Here is a 26022-nt window from a genome sequence, read left to right on the forward strand (position 1 = left end):
CAATTCATATAGATATAATCCTCCAGATCAGTACCACACACTGGCACTCCACTCAGGGAACACAGTTACCACACACTGGCACTCCACTCAGGGAACACAGTTACGAGACACTGGCACTCCACTCAGGGAACACAGTTACCACACACTGGCACTCCACTCAAGGAACACAGTTACGAGACACTGGCACTCCACTCAGGGAACACAGTTACCACACACTGGCACTCCACTCAAGGAACACAGTCGAGACACTGGCACTCCACTCAGGGAACACAGTTACCACACACTGACTCTCCACTCAGGGAACACAGTTACGAGACAGTGGCACTCCACCCAGGGAACACAGTTACCAGACAGTGGCACTCTACCCTGGTAACACAGTTACCAGACACTGGCACTTCACCCAGGCAGGGGCATAAAACGGGTGATGTCCCAATTGGACAGGTGTACAACGGGCAGCCAATTCGATATCACCCGTTTTATGCCCCCGCCAATGTTGAAAGTTCTGACCCATGACTTTATATTTCAATGTCATACAATGTTTCACTTCTGGCACAAATGGTTCCCTAGACTTGTTGAAGTCGGCACTGGGAAAAATAATGCAAATAGACTTATGCTAGAAAACTAAGTGCTATTAGCACTTTTCCATTCTGGTGGAATTTGCAGCAGTTCTTAACCATTTAAAGATGGTAAGTGCCTGGAGATAAAAATCGGCCCAATATCTCTGCAGCACATTCATTAAACAGCATAATGATCCTAAAGCTAAATAAACATTGTTTTAATTAGATGAACTCATAGCACTCAGAAACAGTTTGAGTTTAACTCTTTATACTTACGGTTTTGCAGTAAACAATGCATCAATATTTTCCTGAGAGTACATTTCATTGTAATCGATAGGGGAATGCATTCTACATTTCAAAGCAGAGCGACGAAAAAGAAAAATTGAAACACTGAGTTATTTTGTAGATTATACAAGCCTGTTAAATCTATAATTAATTATCTACTATTCTGTACACTCATCTGATATAATACTCAGGAGCAATTGGCACAGAAATTATCCTCTAGATCAGCACCCAAAATCCTATGGATGTAACAGAATATTTGCAGGAGTCTTGAAGTTATGAAGACTCTTTCAAGTACTAACTCTGGTCAATGTTATAGTCTACAGTCAGTTTCTTGAGTGACCTCCTTACTTAACCAAACAATAATTTTAACATAATCTGTTCTTGTTCTGGAGAGGTAACTAGTGAAGGAGAAATCGATTTTGGTAAATTGTAAGCATCTGCCATAGCCTGTTCCAAGAATTGGGCAAACCATCACTGCAAGCAACCCAAGAAACCAACAAGGAACACAGTTACCACACGCTGGCACTCCACCCAGGGAACACAGTTACCAGACACTGGCACTCGACCCAGGGAATATAGTTACCAGAGACTGGCACTCGACCCAGGGTACACAGTTACCAGACACTGGCACTCCACCTAGGGAATACAGTTACGTGACTGGCATTCCACCCAGGGAACGCAGTTACCCGAGGCTGGCACTCCACCCAGGGAACACAGTTACCAGACACTGGCACTCCACCTAGGGAATACAGTTACGTGACTGGCATTCCACCCAGGGAACGCAGTTACCCGAGGCTGGCACTCCACTCAGGGAACACAGTTATGAGACTGGCACTCCACCCAGGGAACACAGTTACCAGACACTGGCGCTCCACCCAGGGAACACAGTTACCAGACACTGGCGCTCCACCCAGGGAACACAGTTACCAGACACTGGCACTCCACCCAGGGAACACAGTTACCAGACACTGGCACTCCACCTAGGGAATACAGTTACGTGACTGGCATTCCACCCAGGGAACGCAGTTACCCGAGGCTGGCACTCCACTCAGGGAACACAGTTATGAGACTGGCACTCCACCCAGGGAACACAGTTACCAGACACTGGCGCTCCACCCAGGGAACACAGTTACCAGACACTGGCACTCCACCCAGGGAATACAGTTATGAGACTGGCACTCCAACCAGGGAATACAGTCACGCGACTGACATTCCACCCAGGGAACACAGTTACGAGACTGGCACTCCAACCAGGGAACACAGTTACCAGACACTGGCGCTCCACCCAGCGAACACATTTACCAGACACTGGCACTCCACCCAGAGAACACAGTTACCAGACACTGGCACTCCACCCAGGGAATACAGTTATGAGACTGGCACTCCACCCAGGGAACACAGTTACCAGGCACTGGCACTCCACCGAGAGAACACAGTTACCAGGCACTGGCACTCCACCGAGAGAACACAGTACCAGAGACTGGCACCACACCCAGGGAACACACTTACCAGACACTGGCACTCCACACAGGGAGCACAGATACCAGACACTGGCACTCCATCCAGGGAACACAGTTATGAGACTGGTACTCCACCCAGGGAACATATTTACCAGACACTGGCACTCCTCCAAGAGAATACAGTTACGACACTGGCACTCCACCCAAGGAACACAGTTACCAGAGACAGTCACATTCCTCCCAGGGCACACAGTTACCAGACACTGGCACTCCATTGAGAGAATATAGTTACCAGACACTGGCACTCCACCCAGGGAACACAGTTACGAAACAGGCACTCCACCCAGGGAATACAGTTACGTGACTGGCACTCCACCCAGGCAACACAGTTACCAGACACTGGCACTCCACCAGGGAACACAATTACCAGACACTGGCACGCCACTCAGGGAACACAGTTACCACAGACTGGCACTCCACCCAGGGAACACAGTTACCACAGACTGGCACTCTATTCAGGTAACACAGTTACCAGACAGTGGCACTCCACCCAGGGAACACAGTTAGCAAACACCAGCTCTCCTCCCAGGGAACATAGTTACCAGACACTGGCACTCCACCCAGAGAACATAGTGACAAGACTGGCACTCCACCCGGGGAATACAGTTACGAGACTGGCTCTCCACCCAGGGAATACAGTTACCAGACACTGCCAGTCCACTCAGGGAACACAGTTATGAAACTGGCACTCCACCCAGGGAACACAATTACCAGACACTGGCATTCCACCCAGGCATATAGTTACCAGACACTGGCACTCTACCCTGGCAACATAGGTACCAGACATTGACACTCCACCAAGGAACACAGATACCAGACACTGGCATTCCACCAGGGAACACAGTTACCAGACACTGGCATTCCACCAGGGACCACAGTTACCAGACACTGGCATTCCACCAGGGAACACAGATACCAGACACTGGCACTCTACCCAGGGAACACAGTTACCAGACACTGGCACTCTACCCAGGGAACACAGTTACCACAGACTGGCACTCCACCCAGGGAACACAGTAATTGCATTACTGACAATGCACATAGAGCACACAGTTTCGGGTCTACCTAGAATGCTGAAAACTTGCACCAATGGAAATCTGCTTCTAGCTAGCCTTGGAAACATCTGTTGTATGACGGTTGTTTGCTGTGCCAAAATTCCTGCAAAATCCGGCACGCACAGACCCCCTTCCACTCCCGATTTCACAATCCACACTATTGATCAGCGAGGTTCTGTGCTAGAAGTGGAGTCCCATAAAATTTACCCTGCTTGTCTCAAATTCATGAACCTGCAAGCTATTAGCTGCCAGAACAAGGAAGATAGTTTGGAAATGAACCAGAAAGGAAGAGGAGTGAAGACGACTTGCAGAAGATGTAGCTCAGATGTGAAACCAGTGCAAGGGTTGACTGATTTGTTTCTATCTAGAAGTTGAATGACTACCTGGTTGGACACACTCATGAATTATTTTATTTCTTCAAACCACAGACTTCCAAATGAAAAGGAACAATTGCTTCTTCAAGAACATAACCAGAATTTACAAAGCTGAAACATGTTGCACCAACTTAGCTAAGTCTGCACTCTTACTGTTTGTAATGATTACCTTGATCACTGTACAATCTTTAACTGCATGGAAGTAGTTGAATAAAATGGCTCTTAGTAATGTATTTCTATGTCCTGATCAGCCCTTGATACCTCTGGTTAGCCAAGAGTTAATTGTCACTTCAATCAGGGTTGCTCTGTAGTCACGGTATTGGCAGAATGTTGGGTGAGTCAATGTTAAATTGGTTTTATGTAGAATGATTCAAAGCAAGTTAAATCATCGAATTTTGCAGCACAGAACAAGGCCATTTAACCCATTGTGTCTGTGCTGGCTTTCTGAAATATCTATCCCCTTATCTCATTCCCCTGCCCTTTCCCCAGACCTTTTATATTTACTTGCTTTAATATTTATCCACTTCCCTTTTTTAAAATCGCTTATGGATTCTGCATTCCCCACTGTTTCTGGTGTGATGTTCCATGTCCTAACTACCCTCTGCATAAAAGGATACTTCTAATCTTTACCTTCATTCTTTTGGAGATAATTTTAAAGTTATGCCCTCTAGTTACTGACTCACCGACTAGCAGAAATAGTTTTTCCCTATTTACCTTGTCAATACCTCTCAATTTGAACACTACTATCAGATGTTTCCTTAACCCTCTCTGTTCAAATAAAAAGAACCCCAGTTTCATTAGTTTCCCATATAACTAAAGCCTCTCATCTCTGATATCATCTTAGTGAATCTCTTTGGCAACATCTCCGTGGCTTTGACATATTAAAACCCAGACAAAAACATAAATACTGATTAATTTTCCTATATTTTGGAGGTTCATCTGGGATTGTCACTTAGAGATGCATGAATTAATAAAAATAGAAGTCGAAATTCCTCAGCCCTATCATGCACTCCCGCTGTACAACTGGGTGGGAGTGCAGTGGAAGGGCCAATAAACAGGCTGGGACCTGGATATGTTGAGTTAGGAATGAAGCTAGCCTTAGGAATGATTGAAGGAACTTGCATTTATATGGCACCTTTCACAACCTCAGGATGTTGCAAAGCACTTCATAGCCAATGAAGTGTAGTCACTGTTGCAACGTATTGAAACATGGCAGCCAAACTAAAAACACACAGCAAGATGGCACAAACAGCAATGGGATAAATGACCAGCTAAACTGATTTTGGTGGTGTTGGTTGAGGGATAAATATTTTCCAGGTTACCAGGAGAACTCCCATGTGCTTCTTCAAATAGAACCATGGGATATTTTACGCCCACCAGACAGGTTTAACATCTCATTTGAAAGATGGCACCTCAGACTGAGGGAGTGTTACATTAAAATTGCAGCCTAGATTATGTGCTCAAGTCTTGGGAGTGAGCCTTGAACTTATGACTTTCTGACTCAGAGATAAGAGTGCTACCATTGAGCCAAGGCTGACACCTTATGTTCGGCGGGTTGAAGCAAGAATTCGTTCCCGCTCCAAACCTTTAAACTTTTTACTTCCCTCCCCCCGCCTGCCCCCGACCCACCCGTTTTAACGGGTTAAAATTTAGGCCATAATTTGTATTAGAAATTATCATCCGGCAATTAAGGCTGGTGGGATGACATTTAAAGGGACAATTAAGATAATTGAAGTAATTAACCAAATTAAATGTTTGTGTATTGAGGCAAACAAACGATTTTAACTCTACCTGAAAATGTCTCCTGTGGCCTCTGAAACATGCCATGGAAACAGAGCTGAGTTGCAGCCAGCAGCCATTTGGACATTTAAACCAGTGATTGACACATATGAATAAAAGGTGCGTTATTGCAGCAGGGCAATCAGTTCTCTCAGACAAACCTTTGGCTGCGAGTTCTTTTTGTTTAGACTGAGATTTCTTTGTTCACATTCAGAATTCTTGTGATCACGCATATTTACCTACATTTTGCACCCCCTCAAACTGACACTATCAGGATGGGGGGGTGGGGGGGCGCAATGAACGTATTCACCAGTACATCTGAGGAGGAGGCACATCAGCATCAGTGGCAGGTACAGCGTGCATTTCTGGGAGTTGCAGCTCCACAAGACAGAGGTGCGCCACAAGGACCTGCAGAAGAACAGAGGGGAACAATGGAGGGGCCGACGTCGCAGGAGGCTCTACCCTTGTGAGAGGGTCTACAGGCAGAGGCTGAGCTTCCTGGACCTCTCTGAGGAGCAGTGCCTACGAAGGCTCAGATTGAATCGCCATGTGGTTACAGACTCTGCAGGCTCCTCCATGCAGAGCTGCTCCTGGCTGGGCCTGGTGGTAACGCATTGCCCGTGGCAGTTAAAGTCACCAGTGCCCTCAATTTCATCGCCTCCAGATCCTTCCAGGACGCCACCGGTGACATCGCTGGGATCTCTCAGTTGATTGCACATAAGTTTATATGACAGGTCACAGATGGCTTGTTTGTCAGGACATCTGACTACGTCAACTTCCCCATCGATGACATCAGCCAGACTAAGAGTGCAGTGGGTTTCCATTCTCTGGCTGGCTTCCCACAAGTACAGGGTGCAATTGATTGCACACACGTAGCAATCCGAGCACCTCCACATGAGCCTGGACTGTTGATCAACCGAAAGGGATATCACTCTATCAATGCGCAGCAGGTTTGCGACCACCGGAAGAGGTTTCTGCAGGTGTGTGCCAAATTCCCTGGCAGTTGCCATGATTCCTTCATTCTGCATGAATCGAGCATCCCGGCCCTCTTCCACGCACAAAACAGACTTAAGGGATGGCTCCTTGGAGACAAGGGATACCCCCTGCAGACGTGGCTCATGATACCTATGAGAAACCCCACCAACGAGGCAAAGCAGCGATACAACGACAGTCACATCACGACCAAGTCTGTCACTGAACAAGCCATAGGAATGCTGAAGATGCGCTTCAGGTTCCTGGATGGATCTGGGGGAGCCCTTCAGTACTCACCAGCGAGGTTGTGTAGAATTAAACTCGTGTGTTGCATCCTGCACAATATCGTTCAACAGAGAAGGTTACCGGTGGATGAGGTCCCACGCGCTCAAGAAGCATCCGCATCGGCCATCAACATTGAAGAAGAAGACAAGGAGGAGGAGGAGGGGGAAGAGGAAGAGGAGGACGACGACGATGGGCGAACCATCGGCAGAGCAATATTTCACCTTGTTGCTCGTCATGCCAGGGAGTCACTCATATTTGATAGATTTGCGTAGGGAATGATCTGCAAAGTGACTGCAGTCAAGTACTCAGACCACCTGTAAGTACCACCACGACCACCAACACCACCAACCCGTGCCACCCCCCAAAGGTTGCACAAATCAGTCCTACAACTACACATATACCCATTGTAAAAGCAACCAATGGATGGCATCAAGTCTCGCCGTTCATGATGAAGCACATGTAAGGGCGCTTTCACAAAAGGGACTCAAGAATGGGCAAGACATGGAAGTGGTGGTGAGAATCATAACATTTAATGTGAATTTAACAAAAAACAAATATAAATGATAAACATGACAGTCTGTGCAGACCCTTGTGCATACCCTTGGTGATGACAAAACCTTCGACTTCATCTTCCTACAGTTTTTATGTGGTGCATCCCCTTGGCTGCAGCAGAGGTATGGCAGGTTGCTCAGATTCATGCCCTGACTGCTTAGATGCTTTCGGCCTATGTACTCTGGGTTTTGGAACCCGTGCGGGCCCCTCCAAAGACTGCTCCACCTGCACCTGTTCAGGGGCAAACTCATCTATCTGGAGAGGAGGTAGCATTGCAGGTTCCAGTTGAGGCGGTGGCAATGGGTGAGACGTGGGAGCGCTTTGAGTGGCGTCCCCACTTCCATGTCCCCTTTCGCCATCATCCCTCTCCTGGACCACGGCCACATTACTCCTACCACTCTGCTGGACAACAGCTTGGAGCAGATCTGTGACATGTTCTAAGACCATAGATAAAGTATCTGTCTGCCTATTTAAGGTGGCAGACATGTTGGCACCCAGAGTCCACACGGTCGTTGTCAGGGCCCGAATGGATTCATTTGTGAGCCGTGCTTGAAGCTCAATGGAGGCTGCCATTCTCTCCATCGCAGACATTCCCGCATTTACCTGCACCGCCAATCCACTAATGCTGGAGGAGGACTTCTCCAGCCTCTGCATCAACGTGAAGACTGAACATGGCAAGTCTTCCAGTACATCGCAAAGGTGCATCTGTACCTCTATCATTCTCCTTTTCAAGATTGGCCCCCGGGGTTCAGCATCTGTGCCAACTCGTGCTCACTTGTGTGTGGTGACAGCAGGTGACAACCCAACTACCTCTCTAATAGGACCCACCGAGGTGTGAGTATCTGCGCTGGTGCATGGCTCACTAAGATGTGATGGTGTGTCCTCAGAGGCAGGGAGTTCCTCTGAGGAATTGCCCTCGTCCACATCTTCAGTCCGTGATGCCCCAGGAAGAGAACATACAGCAATATTAATAATCATCGCAGAACTATTGTTGCGATGAGCAAAATGAGGTGTGCAACAGATCAATCATTGATAATGTCAATCCATGTTGTGTGTGACGGGTGCCAGTCTCAGCACCCCCGACGGCCAGGCACACCACCGTTCGGCTTATCTCTGAGGCCTCCTCCTCCGCCTCTGTAACGGCCACTGTTTGTGGAGGCCCCCCTCCAGTCCTACTCTTCTCCAGTGCATTTTGCGCTTCTCTCCTAGAAGGGGAGAAAGTACAGACGCGTGAGTGAGTGAGGGTGACGTGGTCACCCGATTGATGCATTGCTTTGGGTCAGGATGACAATGAAGCAGATGCATCAGAGGGTGACTATCAGACAGATTGCTCACATTGCATCAGGATTGGGATGAGTGGGAGAGGTGGGTGCACAAATTGCGGGTGGGGGGGGGGTGGAGAAGTGCACAGAAAGTGAAGTAATTTGACACTGAGCCTTCAGTGGGTGTGAGGAGTAAATACTAGTATCTAGTATTAATTATTATTAGCTTTTAAGTAAGATCAACTGTTTAAGTTAAATTTTAAACTTTAAATTTTTAAGTTTCTGTCAGGCTTAAGCAGAGACAAACAAGCAAGCTCTCCTACTGGAGAGTTGCTGTAGTTAGTTAATTAGTTAGCTAGATTAAACTGGTTCCTGTAAGAGTAGCAGAGCGGGGCTGACTCATCTGAGTCACAAACAGTAGAAATACAGGGACCTGTGAGTGCAACCAGCACTGAGTGCAGTGGGCACAGAGTGAACAACTTGAGAGTTTGGTAAGCGTGGGAGTTCGGTGAAATGGGGGAAGGAGGTGCTCCTTTGCCTTGCTTTTCCTAACTCTTTCCGCAGAGCGGCAGTGGACCTGAGCAGCAGCAGACCGAGAGCGGGGGTAGAAGCAGCAGCAGACCGAGAGCGGGGATGAAAGCAGTAGCAGACTGAGAGTGGGGATAGAAGCAGCAGCAGACCGAGAGCGGGGATGAAAGCAGTAGCAGACTGAGAGTGGGGATAGAAGCAGCAGCAGACCGAGAGCGGGGATGAAAGCAGTAGCAGACCGAGAGCGGGGATAAAAGCAGCAGCAGACCGAGAGCGGGGATGAAAGCAGTAGCAGACTGAGAGCGGGGATAAAAGCAGCAGCAGACCGAGAGCGGGGATGAAAGCAGCAGCAGACCGAGAGCGGGGATGAAAGCAGCAGCAGACCGAGAGCGGGGATGAAAGCAGTAGCAGACCGAGAGCGGGGATGAAAGCAGTAGCAGACCGAGAGCGGGGATGAAAGCAGTAGCAGACCGAGAGCGGGGATGAAAGCAGCAGCAGACCGAGAGCGGGGATGAAAGCAGCAGCAGACCGAGAGCGGGGATGAAAGCAGTAGCAGACCGAGAGCGGGGATGAAAGCAGTAGCAGACCGAGAGCGGGGATGAAAGCAGTAGCAGACTGAGAGCGGGGATAAAAGCAGCAGCAGACCGAGAGCGGGGATGAAAGCAGTAGCAGACTGAGAGCGGGGATAAAAGCAGCAGCAGACCGAGAGCGGGGATGAAAGCAGCAGCAGACCGAGAGCGGGGATGAAAGCAGCAGCAGACCGAGAGCGGGGATGAAAGCAGTAGCAGACCGAGAGCGGGGATGAAAGCAGTAGCAGACCGAGAGCGGGGATGAAAGCAGTAGCAGACCGAGAGCGGGGATGAAAGCAGCAGCAGACCGAGAGCGGGGATGAAAGCAGCAGCAGACCGAGAGCGGGGATGAAAGCAGTAGCAGACCGAGAGCGGGGATGAAAGCAGTAGCAGACCGAGAGCGGGGATGAAAGCAGTAGCAGACCTACAACAAGAGAAAACTGCAGTGTGATGTCACAGGTGAGGCAGGTAAGTGATTGGTAGTGAATGTGGGCTAAGTTTTAAGGTAAGATGTAGCATATAACTAAATTTTAAAAACTAAACTTAATTTAATAAATTAAACAAGGTAAATAATTTGATTAACACTAAATTGATTAATTAAATAAATAAAATAATGGGAGAACAGGAGATGTGTTGCTGCTGCAATATGTGGGAGCTTGTGGACATTTTTGTCCAGGGCGACTAAATCTGCGTTAAGTGTCTGCGGCTTGAGGAACTTCGGCACCGAGTTGAGGAGCTGGAGTCCAAGCTGCGGACGTTGCGAGACACCAGGGAGGGAGAAAGCTACCTGGACCTTTTGATTCAGGAGGCAGCCACACCCCTTAGATTAAATACTTTAGAATTGACACGTTATCAGGGACAGAAGGGTGTAACTGCGAGTGAGGCAGGAATGGGGATCCAGGAGGTAGTATTGCAGGAGCCTCAGTTCCTGCACTTGTCCAATAGATCTGAGATTCTTGCAACCCTTGTGGACAAGTGCGGGGACTGTGGGGAGGACGAGCAAACTGACCATTGCACCGTGGTACAGGAAGCCGTTCAAGTGGGGGGAGTAAAAAGGTAGGTGGTTGTAGTAGGCGACAGTATAGTTAGGGGGATAGACACTGTTCTCTGCAGCCAGGAGCATGAGTCCCGAAGGCTATGTTGCCTACCCAGTGCCAGGGTTAAGGACATCTCCTCCGGGTTGGAGAAAAACTTGGAGTGGGAGGGGAAGGATCCAGTTGTCATGGTCCACGTAGGTACCAATGACATAGGTAGGACTAAGAAAAAGGTTCTGCTGAGAGAGTTTGAGCAGCTAGGGACTAAATTAAAAAGCAGAACCACAAAGGTAATAATCTCTGGATTGAGCCACAAGCAAATTGGCACAGGGTCAATAAGATCAGAGAGATGAATGGCTCAAAGATTGGTGTGGGAGAAGTGGGTTTCGATTTGTGGGGCACTGGCACCAGTACTGGGGAAAGAGAGAGCTGTTCCATTAGGATGGACTACACTTGAATTGTGCTGGGACCAGAGATCTAGCGAATCAAATAACTAGGGAGGTAGATAGGGCTTTACACTAAATAAGTTGGTGGGGGGAGGGTCCCGGTGGAGAGAAATCTAGAATGCTAAAGAGAAAAGACAAGTAAGCAGTGCAGGCAAGTGATTGGGGTAAGGATAACCCGATTGTGTCAGGAAGGGACAGAGCATACAAACAAAAGACAACAAATAGGGTCCGGGTAAGAAAAAATGGTAGTAAGACAAATAGGGCCATAGTACAAAAAAAATGTTAAGATGTCTAAAAATGTTAAAAAGACAAATCTAAAGGCACTGTATCTGAATGCACGAAGCATCCGTAATAAGGTAGATGAATTAACAGCGCAAATAGATGTAAACGGATACGATGTAATTGCAATTACAGAAACATGGCTGCAGGGTGACCAAGGCTGGGAGCTGAATATCCAAGGGTATTTAATATTTAGGAAGGACAGGCAAAAAGGAAAAGGAGGTGGGGTGGCGTTGTTTGTAAAGAATGAAATCAGAGCAATAGTGAGAAAGGATATTGGCTCAGAAAATCAAGATGTAGAATCAGTCTGGGTGGAGTTAAGAAGCACGAAGGGGCAGAAAACACCGGTGGGAGTTGTCTATAGGCCTCCAAATAGTAGTGGTAATGTAGGGGATGGGATCAAACAGGAAATTAGAGATGCATGTAACAAGGTTACTACAATAATCATGGGTGACTTTAATCTACATATAGACTGGCTAAACCAAATTAGCAATAATACTGTGGAGGATGATAGAATTCTTCATTAAGATGGAAAGTGAAGTAGTCCAATCCTAAACTAGGTCCTAAATCTAAACAAAGGAAACTACGAAGGTATGAGGAGTGAGTTGGCTATGATAGATTGGGAAGCTTCATTAAAGGGCATGATGGTGGATAGGCAATGGCTAACATTTAAGGAATTGCAACAGTTTCTAGCTCAAAAACACAAAAGGAAATGTGGCCCAACCACGGCTAACAAAAGAAATTAAGGATAGTATTTGATCCAAAGAGGAGTCATATAAAGTTGCCAGAAAAATAGCAAGCCTGAGGATTGGAGCAGCTTAGAAATCAGCAAAAAAGGACCAAGAGATAGATTAAGAGGGGAAAAATAGAGTATGAGAGTAAGCTTGCAAGGAACATAAAAGTGGACTGTATAAGCTTCTACAAGTATGTAAAAAGAAAAAGATTAGTGAAGACAAATGTAGGTCCCTTACAGTCAGAAAAGGGAGAATCTATAATGGGGAACAGGGAAATGGCAGAGCAATTAAACAAATACTTTGGTTCTGTCTTCACGGAAGAGGACACAAATGACTTCCCAGAAATGCTAGGGAACCAAGGGTCTAGTGGGAAGGAGGAATTAAAGGAAATTAGTATTAGTAAAAAAATAGTGCTGGAGAAATTAATGAGACTGAAAGCCGATAAATCCCCAGGGCCTGATAATCCTCATCCCAGAGTACTAAAAGAGGTAGCCATGGAAATAGTGGATGCATAAGTTGTCATCTTCCAAAATTCTATCGATTATGGAACAGTTCCTGCAGATTGGAGGGTGGCAAATGTAACCCCACTATTTAAAAGAGGGAGAGAGAAAACAGGGAACTACAGACTGGTTAGCCTAACATCAGTAGTAGGGAAAATGCTCGAGTCTATTATAAAGGATGTGATAACAGGACACTTAGAAAATATCAACAGGCTTAGACAAAGTCAACATGGATTTATGAAAGGGAAATCGTGTTTGACAAACCTACTGGAGTTTTTTGAGGATGTAACTGGTAGAATAGATAAGGGAGAACCAGTGGATGTGGTGTATTTGGATTTTCAGAAGGCCTTTGATAAAGTCCTACATAAGAGGTTAGTGTGCAAAATTAAAGCACATGGGATTGGCAGTAATATATTGGCATAGATTGAAAATTGGTTAACTGACAGGAGCAGAGAGTAGGAATAAATGGGCCTTTTTCAGGAGGAGGTGACTTGTGGGGTACTGCAGGGATCAGTGCTTGGGCCCCAGTTAGTCACAATATATATCAATGATTTGGATGAGGGAACCAAATGTAATATTTCCAAGTTTGCTGACGACACAAAACTAGGTGGGATCATGAGTTGTGAGGAGGATGCAAAGAGGCTTCAAGGCGACTTAGACAAGTTGAGTGAGTGGGCAAATACATGGCAGATGCAGTATAATGTGGATAAATGTGAAGTTACCCACTTCAAAAGGAAAAACAGAAAGGCAGAGTATTATTTAAATGGTGATAGATTGGGAAATGTTGATGTACAAAGGGACCTGGGTATCCTTGTATACCAGTCACTGAAAGCAAACATGCAGGTGCAGCAAGTAGTTAGGAAGGCAAATGGTATGTTGGTCTTCATTGCAAGAGGATTTGAATACAGGAACAAGGATGTCTTACTGCAGTTATTCAGGGCCTTGGTGAGACCACACCTGGAGTATTGTGTGCAGTTTTGGTCTCCTTACCTAAGAAAGGATATACTTTACATAGAGAGAGTGCAGCGAAGGTTCACCAGACGGATTCCTGGGATGGCAGGACTGTCGTATGAGGAGAGACTGGGTCGACTCGGCCTGTATTCACTCAAGTTTAGAAGAATGAGAGGGGATCTCATTGAAACATATAAAATTCTGACAGGGCTAGACAGACAGGAGGCAGGGAGGATGTTTCCCCAGGCTGGGGGGTCCAGAACGAGGGGGTCACAGTCTCAGGATATGGGGTAGGACATTTAAGACTGCAAGGAGGACAAATTTCTTCACTCAGAGGGTGGTGAACCTGTAGAATTCTCTACCATAGAAGGCTGTGGAGGCCAAGTCACTGAATATATTTAAGAAGGAGATAAGAACATAAGAACATAAGAAATAGGAGCAGGAGTAGGCCAATCGACCATTCGAGCCTGCTCCGCCATTCAATAAGATCATGACTGATCTGATCCCAACCTCAAATCTAAATTCATGTCCAATTTCCTGCCCGCTCCCCGTAACCCCTAATTCCCTTTACTTCTAGGAAACTGTCTATTTCTGTTTTAAATTTATTCAATGATGTAGCTTCCACAGCTTCCTGGGGCAGCAAATTCCACAGACCTACCACCCTCTGAGTGAAGAAGTTTCCCCTCATCTCAGTTTTGAAGGAGCAGCCCCTTATTCTAAGATTATGCCCCCTAGTTCTAGTTTCACCCATCCTTGGGAACATCCTCACCGCATCCACCCGATCAAGCCCCTTCACAATCTTATATGTTTCAATAAGATCGCCTCTCATTCTTCTGAACTCCAATGTGTAGAGTCCCAATCTACTCAACCTCTCCTCATATGTCCGCCCCCTCATCCCCGGGATTAACCGAGTGAACCTTCTTTGTACTGCCTCGATAGCAAGTATGTCTTTTGAGATAGATAGATTTCTAGACACAAAGATGTCAAGGGGTATGGGGAGAGAGCAGGAATATGGTCTTGAGATAGAGGATCAGCCATGATCATATTTATTGGCGGAGCAGACTCGAAGGTTCGAATGGCCTACTCCTGCTCCTATTTTGCTATGTTTCTATGAGTGATGTGATGGAGTAGGCTTCGCAGGGCAGTGTGAATGGGGGGTGGGGGCGGGTGGTGGTGGTGTTGGGTAATGTTCACCACAGAATGCAGGTTAATCAGTAACTGTACTCACTTTTTCTGACCTAGTTAGGTCATTAAATCTCTTTCTGCATTGCAGCCATGACCAGGGCACTGTGCTACTGCTGCTTACCTGGTCTGCCACTTCCACCCATGCCTTCTTTGTGTCAGAACCAGGTTTCTTCCTCCTGTTTCTGACAGCGCCAAGTAGTGTCTCCAGTGCGGTATCTGAGAACCTGTGTGCAGACTTTGCTCCAGGACGTTCCATACTCATTTTTCCTCCTATCTCTTTCAAAATGTATTGTTGGAGTAGCCCTATAAATAGCGGGTGTACAGTCCGCCCGCTGCGCAGCTTGAGGACGCGAAACCCGCAAGTTCAGTTAAGTGGCTTCAATTGAGCCCCAATCACTCAGGAATACACATGAACATTTTTCCAGGTTTCCCACCCGCTTATTGACCCGCTGAGATCCCGCCTCATTGTTAAAATTTAGGCCTATAAGTTCATCCAAATACATTGACAGCAGAACTTTTCTAGCAACTGCTTTTGAAAATTGACTCTTGTTGAGAAATCAAGGACTGATCTTGTAAAGCTCTCCTCTGTTTATACATAGGGAGCTCTGTGAAATTACAGATAACTGAATTCGAACTTGTCAGTTCATGGAATCATACAATCTTACAGCATAGGAAGAAGCCATTCGGCCCATCGCCTTTCGCTCAGCCAACTTCCTAACCAAGTCCGTACTTTTCCCTCGATTCCATGGGCGTCTATCTTAGCTAACAGTCTCTTCTGTGGGACCTTATCAAATGCCTTCTGGAAGTCCATATAAATAACATCCATTGACATTCCCCTGTCCACTACTTTAGTCACCTCTTCAAAAAATTCAATCAGGTTTGTCAGGCACGACCTACCTTTCACAAATCCATGCTGGCTCTCTCTGATTAACTGAAAATTCTCGAGGTGTTCAGTCACCCTATCCTTAATTATAGACTCCAGCATTTTCCCCACAACAGATGTTAGGCTAACTGGTCTACAATTCCCCGTTTCCCTCTCTCTCCTGTCGTAAAAAGCGGAGTGACATGTGCAATTTTCCAATCTCGAGGGACAGTTCCTGAATCTAGAGAACTTTGAAAGATTATAGTTCGGGTATCCGCAATGTGCTCACCTACTTCCTTTAAAACCCTGGGATGGAAACCATCTGGTCCTGGGGATTTGTCACTCTTTAGTGCTATTATTTTCTTCATTACTGTTGCTTTACTTATGTTAATTTTATCGAGTCCCTGTCCCTAATTCAATATAAGTTTTCTTGGGATTTCCGGCATGCTATCCTCTTTTTCGACTGTAAATACTGACGCAAAGTAATTGTTCAACATGTCCGCCATTTCCCCATTGTCAGTGACAATATCCCCACTTTCAGTTTTTAAGGGGCCAACACTGCTCCTGACCACCCTCTTTTTCCTAATCTAACTATAAAAGTTCTTCATATTGGTTTTGATATCCCTTGCGAGTTTCTTTTCATACTCTCTTTTTGTAGCCCTTACTATCTGTTTTGTGACCCTTTGTTGATCTTTGTATCTTTCCCATTCGCTAGGATCTGTGCCATTTTTTGCCTTTTTGTATGCCCTTTCCTTATGTCTTATACTGTCCCTTACCTCTTTAGTTGTCCATGGCTATTTTTTTTGGCAAGTAGAGTTCTTGCCCCTCAGGGGTATAAACCGATTCTGTATCACGTTAAATGTTTCTTTAAACATTTCCCACTGATCACCAGTCGTTTTACCCATTAACAGATTTGCCCAGTTTACTGCGGACAGTCTCTGTCTCATCCCATTGAAGTCGGCCTTGCCAAAGTCTAGAATCTTAGCAGCTGATTCACTTTTTTCCCTTTCAAACACTACATTGAACTCGATCATGTTATGATCACTATTGGATAGATGTTTACGCACAGTTAAGCCGTTAACTAAATCTGGTTCACTACTCATTACTAAATCTAGTATGGCTTGCCCCCTTGTTGCCTCAGTTTTAATTCAGAGAATAAAATGCATTTGAGGTCAAATATCTTTCATCTAATTAGAAGTTTCCAAAGAAAGAAGAGGAGTGATATTAACTCCACCTGCCTGGCGGAATCTGGGTGGCAGTGGAGTTAAAATTTCAGCAGTGGACTTACTGCCCCCCCTCCCCCACCCCGCTCACTTCCTGACCACTGCCATGTTGCCTCTGAGGTTTTCTGGGGAATCAGGTGAGAGGGTCATGAATCCATGTAAATTGCGGTGCTATGATGTACATTGGACCCCGATGCAATTTTAATGGCCAACTGGGCGGAGTGTGCGTTGGGAATGCTCCGCTCAGTAAAACCCGGCTGGCAAGAGGAAGAGACTCAAAAAGGTAAGTGTTAAAATTATTTTTGTGGGGCCAGGTGGAGCAGGAATGCGCTTCCCCCCTGCGATCCCCTCCGGACCTAACATTCTGCTGGCCCGGAGTAGTGATCTGCAGCGGGGTGCCTGTTCATGGCGTGCAGCTCATTGTATATATGTTAATGAGGCTGGGCCCTCAAAATGGTATGATGGAACAGGGCATCCTAGGGCAGCTTGTCTGCACCTTTTGCCAGACAGCTGCCGGTATTGGTCGGCTGGCCTGCACGTTCGCCAGCTGGCTGCCCAGAAGTTAAAATCCCCCCTAAAGAATTTGCATTTATATAGCGCCTGTCACATCCTCAGGACATCCCTAAGTGTTTTAAAGCCAATTAATTACTTTTGTCACCATTGTTTTGCAGTAAAATGTGGCAGCCAATTCGTGCACAGTAAGCTCCCACAAATAACAATGAGATAAATGACCAGTTAATCTATTTTTATGGTGTTGATTGAGGGATTAATGTTGTCCAGGACACCATGAGAACTCCCTCCTCATCTTTGAATAGTGCCATGGAATCTTTTCACATCCACCTGAAAGGGCACACAGGACCTTGGTTTAACATCTCACCTGAAAGATGGCACCTCGAACAATATAGCTCTCCCTAAATACAGTGCTGAAGAATCAGCCTAGATTATGAACTCAAGTCTTGGAGTAGGGCATGAACCCACAATCTTCTGATGGAGGCAAATGTGCTAGCACTGAGCCAAGCCTGACCCTTTTAGAGAGTTATCAGATAGTTTTGGGAAAAGCACAAGATCAGGAGTAGTTCAACATTGTATTTGGAGGCTTTAGTACCCATTTCACATGGTGCCTCACATCAAGGTGTGATTACACTTCAGCATCCAAAAACACAGACCTGCAGAGAGCACTTTCCATCCTGATACTGCCCCCACTTAGCAATACTCAGTATCTCTACAATGCAGTCTATGCCATTGAGCCAATAGCTGAAAAGATGCTTTTTATTATATTAACTCAAGGCATGCACAAAGAGTCCTGGAAGGGGGGGATTTTAACTCTTTCTATCGGGTGTAACTTACCCACCCAGATCTCGCCGTCTGTGATTTTAACTCAGGCATCTGGGTGGGTGACTAAGCCACCCGTCCAAATCCAGAGGGGCCCTGCTTGGCATATGCAAATAGGGGTTGGATGATGTCAATCAGACCATGACTGCATTTTAACTGTGGCCTGAGCGAGTAAGCTGCTGCGGTTTTGCTGCCAGGCTGAAGAGAGTTGAACCTGTTTGGAAGACGAAGTGGCGCAAACAGGTAAGTTTTTTACTTTCCTTTGTGGGGCCTGAAGGAGCAGGAGTCCTCCTCTGGGCCTCCCCTATGTCTGACTCCCTCCCCCTTCCCTCCCATGAGACCCTCTTCCCCACACCTACCAGTGGTAGGCTTTCCTCCTACTTCCCACCCGTTCTGGGCAGGAAGTGAACCAGCAGCACGTTAATGAAGCCCAAGAGTTAAAATAGCCCAGGCCTGTGTTCTGCTGCAGTGGTTGAGTTTCTAACTCGCCACCTCCCCTCCAACCCCCACCGACCCCACGCCTGCCCAAAACCCCCAGGTTTAATAAACTGACTCATGGCCAACTCCTTTCTACTTACATTGCAGAGGTTCGTGATGTATTCATATCAGATGCTCTATTCAGGGTCTTGTTCTCAGCTCTGTAAGGTCTGCATAGCAAAACAGGATGAATTTAAAAGAAAGAAAACTATAAGCACTCTTTAGTTATTTTTTACATTAAAGGCCTAGTTTTTTTCACTAATTTGTCCTCTTATCTGTGTTATAGATAAACTGTGCTATATGTCAGGTTTTTGCCTGAGTCTGGCAACTGGTGAGTTTTTTTATTTAATTTGAAGCAGTGCAGGGCTGACAGCACTAACAGTGAGATTAGTTTTGAATTGCTCCAACAATGAGCCAGCACAGACGTGATGGAGAAGAATGGCCTCCTTCTGTGGCTCTTGTTAGACTGGTAGTAATATCCTTCCAGTGTGTGAATCTGGTGCTCTTGGCTATGCTTTTTCTAGCTGCTAAGGTTTGACTTTGCAACGGTTGCACAATGGGGATCTACACTTTGGATCCCATTACCTTTGAACATTCTCTATCTCGCTCTATATTTTCTCCTCAGAGCTAATCTCTGCACAGGTGGCTTGTTCTAGCCCCTGATGCTACCCCTGCCATTCCATAACATCATCCAGCCACATTCTTCTTTGCCTGCTTTTTGACTAGTTGCCATGAACTTTTCCAGACAGTCACAACTCCAACAACTTTCTGTGTGACTCCCCAATAATGTGCCCTCACTCTAATTTTTCACATCATGATCTCTTGTGCTAAGTCAATGACACTCATTAGTCATTCTTCTTGTCCAGGTAATTTTCAGCATGTGTCTGTAGCACTACAACTCAAACACCTCCAGTCATTTTCATACTTCTAAGGACAAATCTAAACTAAGGATAACTCAAATTGGTGTGATTATGTAGAATTGCTTATGTGGATTTGATTCAATCTGAGACCTGGATCGGAACTTCTGATTGCTGTCCAGCGACTCTTGCTGAAAACTCCACAGATGTAAACATTGGATGAGCATGGGATCAGGCAATGCCAGCATGTCCACCACTATTGAATAGCCGGCTGTTTGGGCTCACACCTGAAGACTGGCTACTTGGCCAAAGTATTTGGAGGTTTCTAGAGCTTGTTGAATTGTACCCCAGGAAGGGCGAGAACTGAGAAGTGCAAAAACTGGGAGAAAAGGTTAAAAAAATTGGGCTCCATTTTTGGGTTTATAATCATTGAGACCCTGTGTACAGTAGGTATTGGCAATCTGGTCCATTACTGCTGAGCTGATAAAGTGTTGATGTACAATCCACCATATACTAACTTAAGCCATTCCATCATAAATCATTAGTGATAAAGATGTACTAATCTTGATAACCCTGGAACCTTTACCATTTTGTCAAACAAAATCCAAAATACCAACTCTAACTTTCCCTTTGCTGAAATCACTTATTCTTAATAACTTCTGCTTTCACCATCAGCACTGTCTCTGCTTATCTTTTCCTTTTGACTAGGCTGGCACTGAGTGTGAGTTCTTTGCTACCTTGAATGACCTTGAATAAGTTGTCAAAGAAGATGTTCTCTGTGCAAACCTTCTTAAACAAATCTCTCAATCAAGAAACAAGATTAAAACAGTCTCAATTTAACTGTAAATAAGCTCTTCAGAGTCTAGTTAAACAATTAAGCTAAATTGTAACAGAGGCTGAGGTCCAATAAGGGGATTATCCAGCAGATCAATTCTTCTTTTGAACCAGATCATTTCTCTTTACTTTGTTATTGTTGAGTTGTACAAGAGCTAACTCTTTCTCACGTCTCAGGTAGAGGCCATAAAGACCATCATTGCTCTAAGAGTGGGTGGCTGAGATCATGCTCCTGGATTTTCTGAAGACACAGAGGACAGTATGAGTAGAGTCAAGAGATTTGCCTTCAAGAGGGTTTATGTTTTGTCGAGTCAGTTTGGAACTGGATTTTAGATAGCATAACCAGATGCTGAGGGGAAGTGTTGGATTTGGGCATATCCTGAGAGATTCTATTGGGGAACATGGAAATTATCACTCAGCTGCTAGATGCATATCATTTGACTCTCATTTCAATGATGGCCATGTCTTGAAGCTGCTTGCAGTGAGAGTCTTTGGAAGCCCATAGCGAAGACAGGGCTTACAGGCTTTGGGGCACCTTAAGCAAAATGTCTACATTGTCCTTGGAACCAGAAGTGCTTGTCACATGGTTCCTGATGTCAGCATGTCATTACCTTTCAGAATACAAAAGGATAGGATTGGAAGAACATTTTCTGTTATGATGGTCTCTGCCCTCAGCACTATTTATTATCTCTGTAATGGCTCTATTGTGCTGTCTATGCTATCAAGCCAAGACTAAATAGATGCAGCCTAGGAAGTTATGCAATTTATAAAAGATTGAAATAAAAGGGCCAATTCGTGGCCAAGTCCTTTCTACTTACAATGGTGAAAACTGTTGGCTCTCAAGGAAAGGTGTCAAATTTGCCATGTTCCCAAACGAACTAAGATTAGATTGACATTCCATAGCAGCATGAAGCAAAAAGAAAGAAAAATGAGTCAGAAATTTATCTGTGAGAGTGTAACTATACTTTTACAACTGTGTGTACACTTATCTTTATGCTGAGGAACAATTTATGCATACATTAGAAGGCCTGTACTCAAAATTCTAAAGACACACTTACTATTAAAGGGCAGATCGAAGGTGTGATACACAATATTTGTGTAAAAAATTGTACAATGGGACCAGGTTAGATTCTATTTCAAATAATGGACAGGATTGAAACAAATACAAACACAAACACTTCTTTATTTCATAGTTTCTTTATTTACTATGAAGCCAACTTTCTGACTTTGCACTCCTGGTACGGCACCTCACCCATAGGATGTGTACTACAACAACAACTTGCATTTATAATGTGCATTTAATGTAGTAAAATGTCCCAAGGCGCTTCACAGGAATGATTATCAAACACAATTTGACACCGAGCCACATAAGGAGATATTAGGACAGGTGACCAAAAGCTTTGTCAAAGAGGTAGGTTTTAAAGAGCGTCTTAAAGGAGAAGAGAGAGGTAGAGAGGGGGAGAGGTTTAGGGAGGGAATTCCAGAGCTTAGGGCCTAGGCAGCTGAAGGCACGGCCACTAATGGTGAAGTGATTAAAATTGGGGATGTGCAAGAGGCCAGAATTGGAGGAGTGCAGAGATCTCGGAGGGTTGTAGGGCTGGAGGAGATTACAGAGATAGGGAGGGGTGAGGCCATGGAGGGATTTGAAAACAAGGATGAGAATTTTAAAATTGAGGCGTTGCCGGACCGGGAGCCAACGTAGGTCAGCAAGCACAGGGGGTGATGGGTGAATGGGACTTGGCACAGACATTTATAGTGTGCATTGTACATGACTATCTATCTAGTTATCTTATATGGTCAGGAAATCATACACAGCATGCACCCAGATTTCTGATATGCGGTCCTAGTGGGCAGGGCTTCCTGCCCCAGCGCAAAGTCCAAAACATTTCAGATTTTAGTCCTGGGTGACCCTCTGCTTGTTAAGGGGCCAAACTTACTAAAGTGGGCCATGGTTGTAAAAAGAAAAGGGTACTAAGCAGTCCTTCACTGGCAGCTGGAGCCCCAATCCACCTGGCATTCCCAACAAGTCTTGCTACAAAAATCTTCAGATAAACTGACCCCGCATTTGGGCACAGGTGCTGGGACTGCATGCTCTGCCTCGTTGTGTCGAACACTGTCAGGAACCTTGTGCTGAGGGGTCTTTCAGGCTCTAAGACGCTTACAAATTTTACTCAAACTGCTTTCAGTTCTACAGGTCTGCATCAATACTGCTGAGGCCCATGTTTAGACTATCCACTGTTCTAAAATTTACTTAGCTTGCAAATCTCAAAGGATTCTTACATGTCATACCTCATAGCATCATAGAGTGTTCCAGCACAGAAAAATGCTATTCATCCCATCAAGTCTGCACTGGTATTTTCTCCACATAAAACACTTAATTTAATCCCACTCTCCTGCTCACTTCCCATATCCTTTAATATCCCGCCCAGTCTAATCCCACTCTCCTGCTCACTCCCCATACCCTTTAATATCCCACCCAGTTTAATCCCACTCTCCTGCTCACTCCCCATATCCTTTAATATTCCAGCCACCAGTCCCTGGCCCCATGCCAAATTCCAGGGTGATCGTCAATGGGAGGTGTGCACCCATACCATTTCTGGCACCTCTGGGGGCAGGGGAATTTCAAATCAGCACCTTATTGCTACTTTTCTGGGCTGGCTGCTCTTGCTGAAGAAATTTATAAATATTCAAAATTGCCATTTTCCTGATGGCTCTACAAACAATTAGAATCTGGCATTTGTTGCATTCATGGGTCCCACCTCGACAGGATCTGGCCCTGGCCACAAGATGTGGTTGACTCTTAACTGCCCCCTGAAGTGACCGAGCAAGCCACTCAGTTGTATCAAATCACTACAAAGAATAATAAGAATAAAACCGGACAGACCACTCGGCTGCGACCTAGACATCGAATTCGGACACAACGCAGGCACACCCAACCCAGTCGACCCTGCAAAGTCCTCCTCACTAACATTTGGGGACTGGGGCCAAAGTTGGGAGAGCTGTCCCACAGACTAGTCAAGCAACAGCTTGACAAAGTCATTCTCACAGAATCGTTTCCATCAGCCAACATCCCAGACTCCTCCATCACCATCCCTGGGTATGTCCCATTCCACCGGCAGGACAGACCCACCAGAGATGGGGGCACAGTGGTATACTGTCAGGTGGCAGTGGCCCTGGGAGTCCTCAACATTAACTCCGGACCACATGAAGACACATGGTTAAGGTCAAACATAGGCAAGGAAAATTCCTGCTGAATACCACCAACCGCTCTCTATCAGCTGATGAATCAGTACTCCTGCGTGTTGAACATCACTTGAAGGAAGCACAGATGGTAGCAAGTACATAGAATATACTCTGGGTGGGAAACTTCAATGACCATCACCAAGAGTGGCTTGGCAGTACCACCACTGACCGAGCTGGCCGAATCCTGAAGGACATAAATGCCAGAGTGGGCTTGTGGCAGAGGGTGAGAAAACCAACACGAGGGAATGACCTACTTGACCTCATCCTCTCCGATCTACCATGACAGTATTGGTAGGAGTGACCACTGCACAGTCCTTGTAGAGATCAAGTCCCGTCTTCACACCGAGGACATCCTCTATCATGTCGTGTGGCACTACCACTGTGCTAAGTGCGATATATTAAGAACAGATCTAGCAGTTCAAAACTGCGCATCGATGCGGTACTGTGGGCTATCAGCAGCAGCAGAATTGTATTCCACCATAATCTGTAACCACATGGCCCGGCATATCCCTCACTCACTGTGGGAGAACCTTCACCACACGGACTGCAGCGGTTCAAGAAGGCGGCTCACCACCACATTCTCAAGGGCAATTAGGGATGGGCAATAAATGCTGGCCTTGCCAGTGATGCCCACATCCCATGAACGAATAAAAAAAAACTCTATCATCACCATCAAGCCAGTTGACCAATCCTGGTTCAATGAGGAGTGTAGAAGAGCATGCCGGGAGCAGTATCGGGCGTACCTGAATCTGAGATGCCAACCTGGTGAAGATACAACACAGGACTACATGCAATGCTAAACAGCGAAAGCATCATGCTATAGACAGAGCTAAGCGATCCCACAACCAACGGATCAGGTCAAAACCTAGAATCCTGCCACAGTTACAAATGATTGTGTAAATTAAGCAAATAACGGAAGGAGGAGGCTCCTCATTGATGGTGGAGCCCAGCACGTGAGTGCAAAAGACAAGGCTGAAGTGTTCACAACTATCATCAGTCAGAACTGCCAAGTGGATGATCCTTCTCGGCCTCCTTCTTAAGTCTTCACCATCACAGATGCCGATCTTCAGCCAATTCGAATCACTCCAGGTGATATCAGGAAATGGCTGAGTGCGTTGGACACAGCAAAGGCTACGTGTCCTGACAACATCCTGGCTGTACTGCTGAAGACCTGTGCTCCAGAACTAGCCACGCTTCTAGCCAAGGTCGAAATCCTGGAATTCCCTACCTAATTGTGGGAGTACCTTCATCACACGGACTGTAGCAGTTCAAAAAGAAGGCTCACCACCACCTTCTCAAGGGCAGTTAGGGAGGGCAATAAATGCCGGCCTTGCAAGTGACACCCACATCCCAGAAAGAATAAAAAAATCCTCTTGCTCCTATTGGCCCCACAAAGGAAAGATAACACCAATTTTCCTCGGTCTCTTCTGGTGTTGATCCACTTCTGTCCTGGGTTGGCCTGGCAGGCAAGCCACAGCGGCTTCATTGTTCAAGCCTGAGTTAAAATTGCCCTCAGGTCTCGATGATGTAATTGGGACCTGACGTGCATAGGTAAAGACTGACCCTGCCAGCTTTTGGGCGGATGTCCTTGCCGATTGCTCAGGAGAGCAGGGTAAAATCACAGATGGAGGAATCCTGTTGGCTGCAGGGCGAATAAGTAACTCAGGGCATTTTAACTGCCTACATGCCCGGTTTCTGCCAGGTGCGTAGGGTTAAAATCGTCTCTAGAGTTCTTGAAAGAATAATGAAATATCGGTAAAATCAACATTAAAAAGACTGAGAGGAAGACGGATTAACTGACCCGTCGTGCAGTTTCCTGAGAATAGAATAAAAATCATTATTCAGAGACAGGGTGATTTTGTGCATTATATCATTCAGTGACACTTTGGGATAAATTTTAACTGAGACCCAGAAAGGGAGCAGGGGGGCAAGATTTCCGGGTGTGAAACCTGGAAGGTAAGTGGGCAATTTCACTTCTGGGTTTCGTGCCTGGCAGCCAGTCTGATTGACTGGTTGGCTGGCTGATGGCCAGGAAGGCCTGCTGCAGCAGGCCACAGCCGGGCATCAGAGGGAGGAAGGGAGGGAGGAATCATGGGCCAGGGAGAAGATTAGGGGGAGGGGGGGAATGCAAGAAGATTGGAGGGAGGGCCAGCAAGAGATCAGGGGGCTCCAGTAAGAAGATCGGGGGGCAGCAAGAGATCAGAGGTCGGTGGAGGTCCGGTGCAGAGATGAAGGTAGTCCAACATCGCAGGGGGGAGGGGGGGTCTGTAAACTTGGAATTTTCACTGGCCACCCGCCCTCAACCCACCCGTTCTTGGGGGTTAAAA

The 26022-nt window shown here is 46.1% G+C and overlaps 1 protein-coding gene across 1 annotated transcript in view; it reads right to left on the bottom strand.

The window, feature by feature from the left end:
- LOC137300371 (uncharacterized) overlaps positions 1 to 26022 on the bottom strand; it is a 142433-nt gene that overhangs the window by 5574 nt on the left and 110837 nt on the right. Inside the window, exons 11-13 of the mRNA XM_067969455.1 lie at positions 21271 to 21330; positions 18863 to 18931; positions 834 to 905 (exon numbers count right to left, since the gene is read on the bottom strand). Coding sequence (XP_067825556.1) covers positions 834 to 905; positions 18863 to 18931; positions 21271 to 21330 — 201 coding nt within the window. The remainder of the gene's footprint in view (positions 1 to 833; positions 906 to 18862; positions 18932 to 21270; positions 21331 to 26022) is intronic.

This window comes from Heptranchias perlo, chromosome 31 (assembly GCF_035084215.1).
Source record: "Heptranchias perlo isolate sHepPer1 chromosome 31, sHepPer1.hap1, whole genome shotgun sequence".
In the NCBI taxonomy this organism is placed as follows: Eukaryota; Metazoa; Chordata; class Chondrichthyes; order Hexanchiformes; family Hexanchidae; genus Heptranchias; species Heptranchias perlo.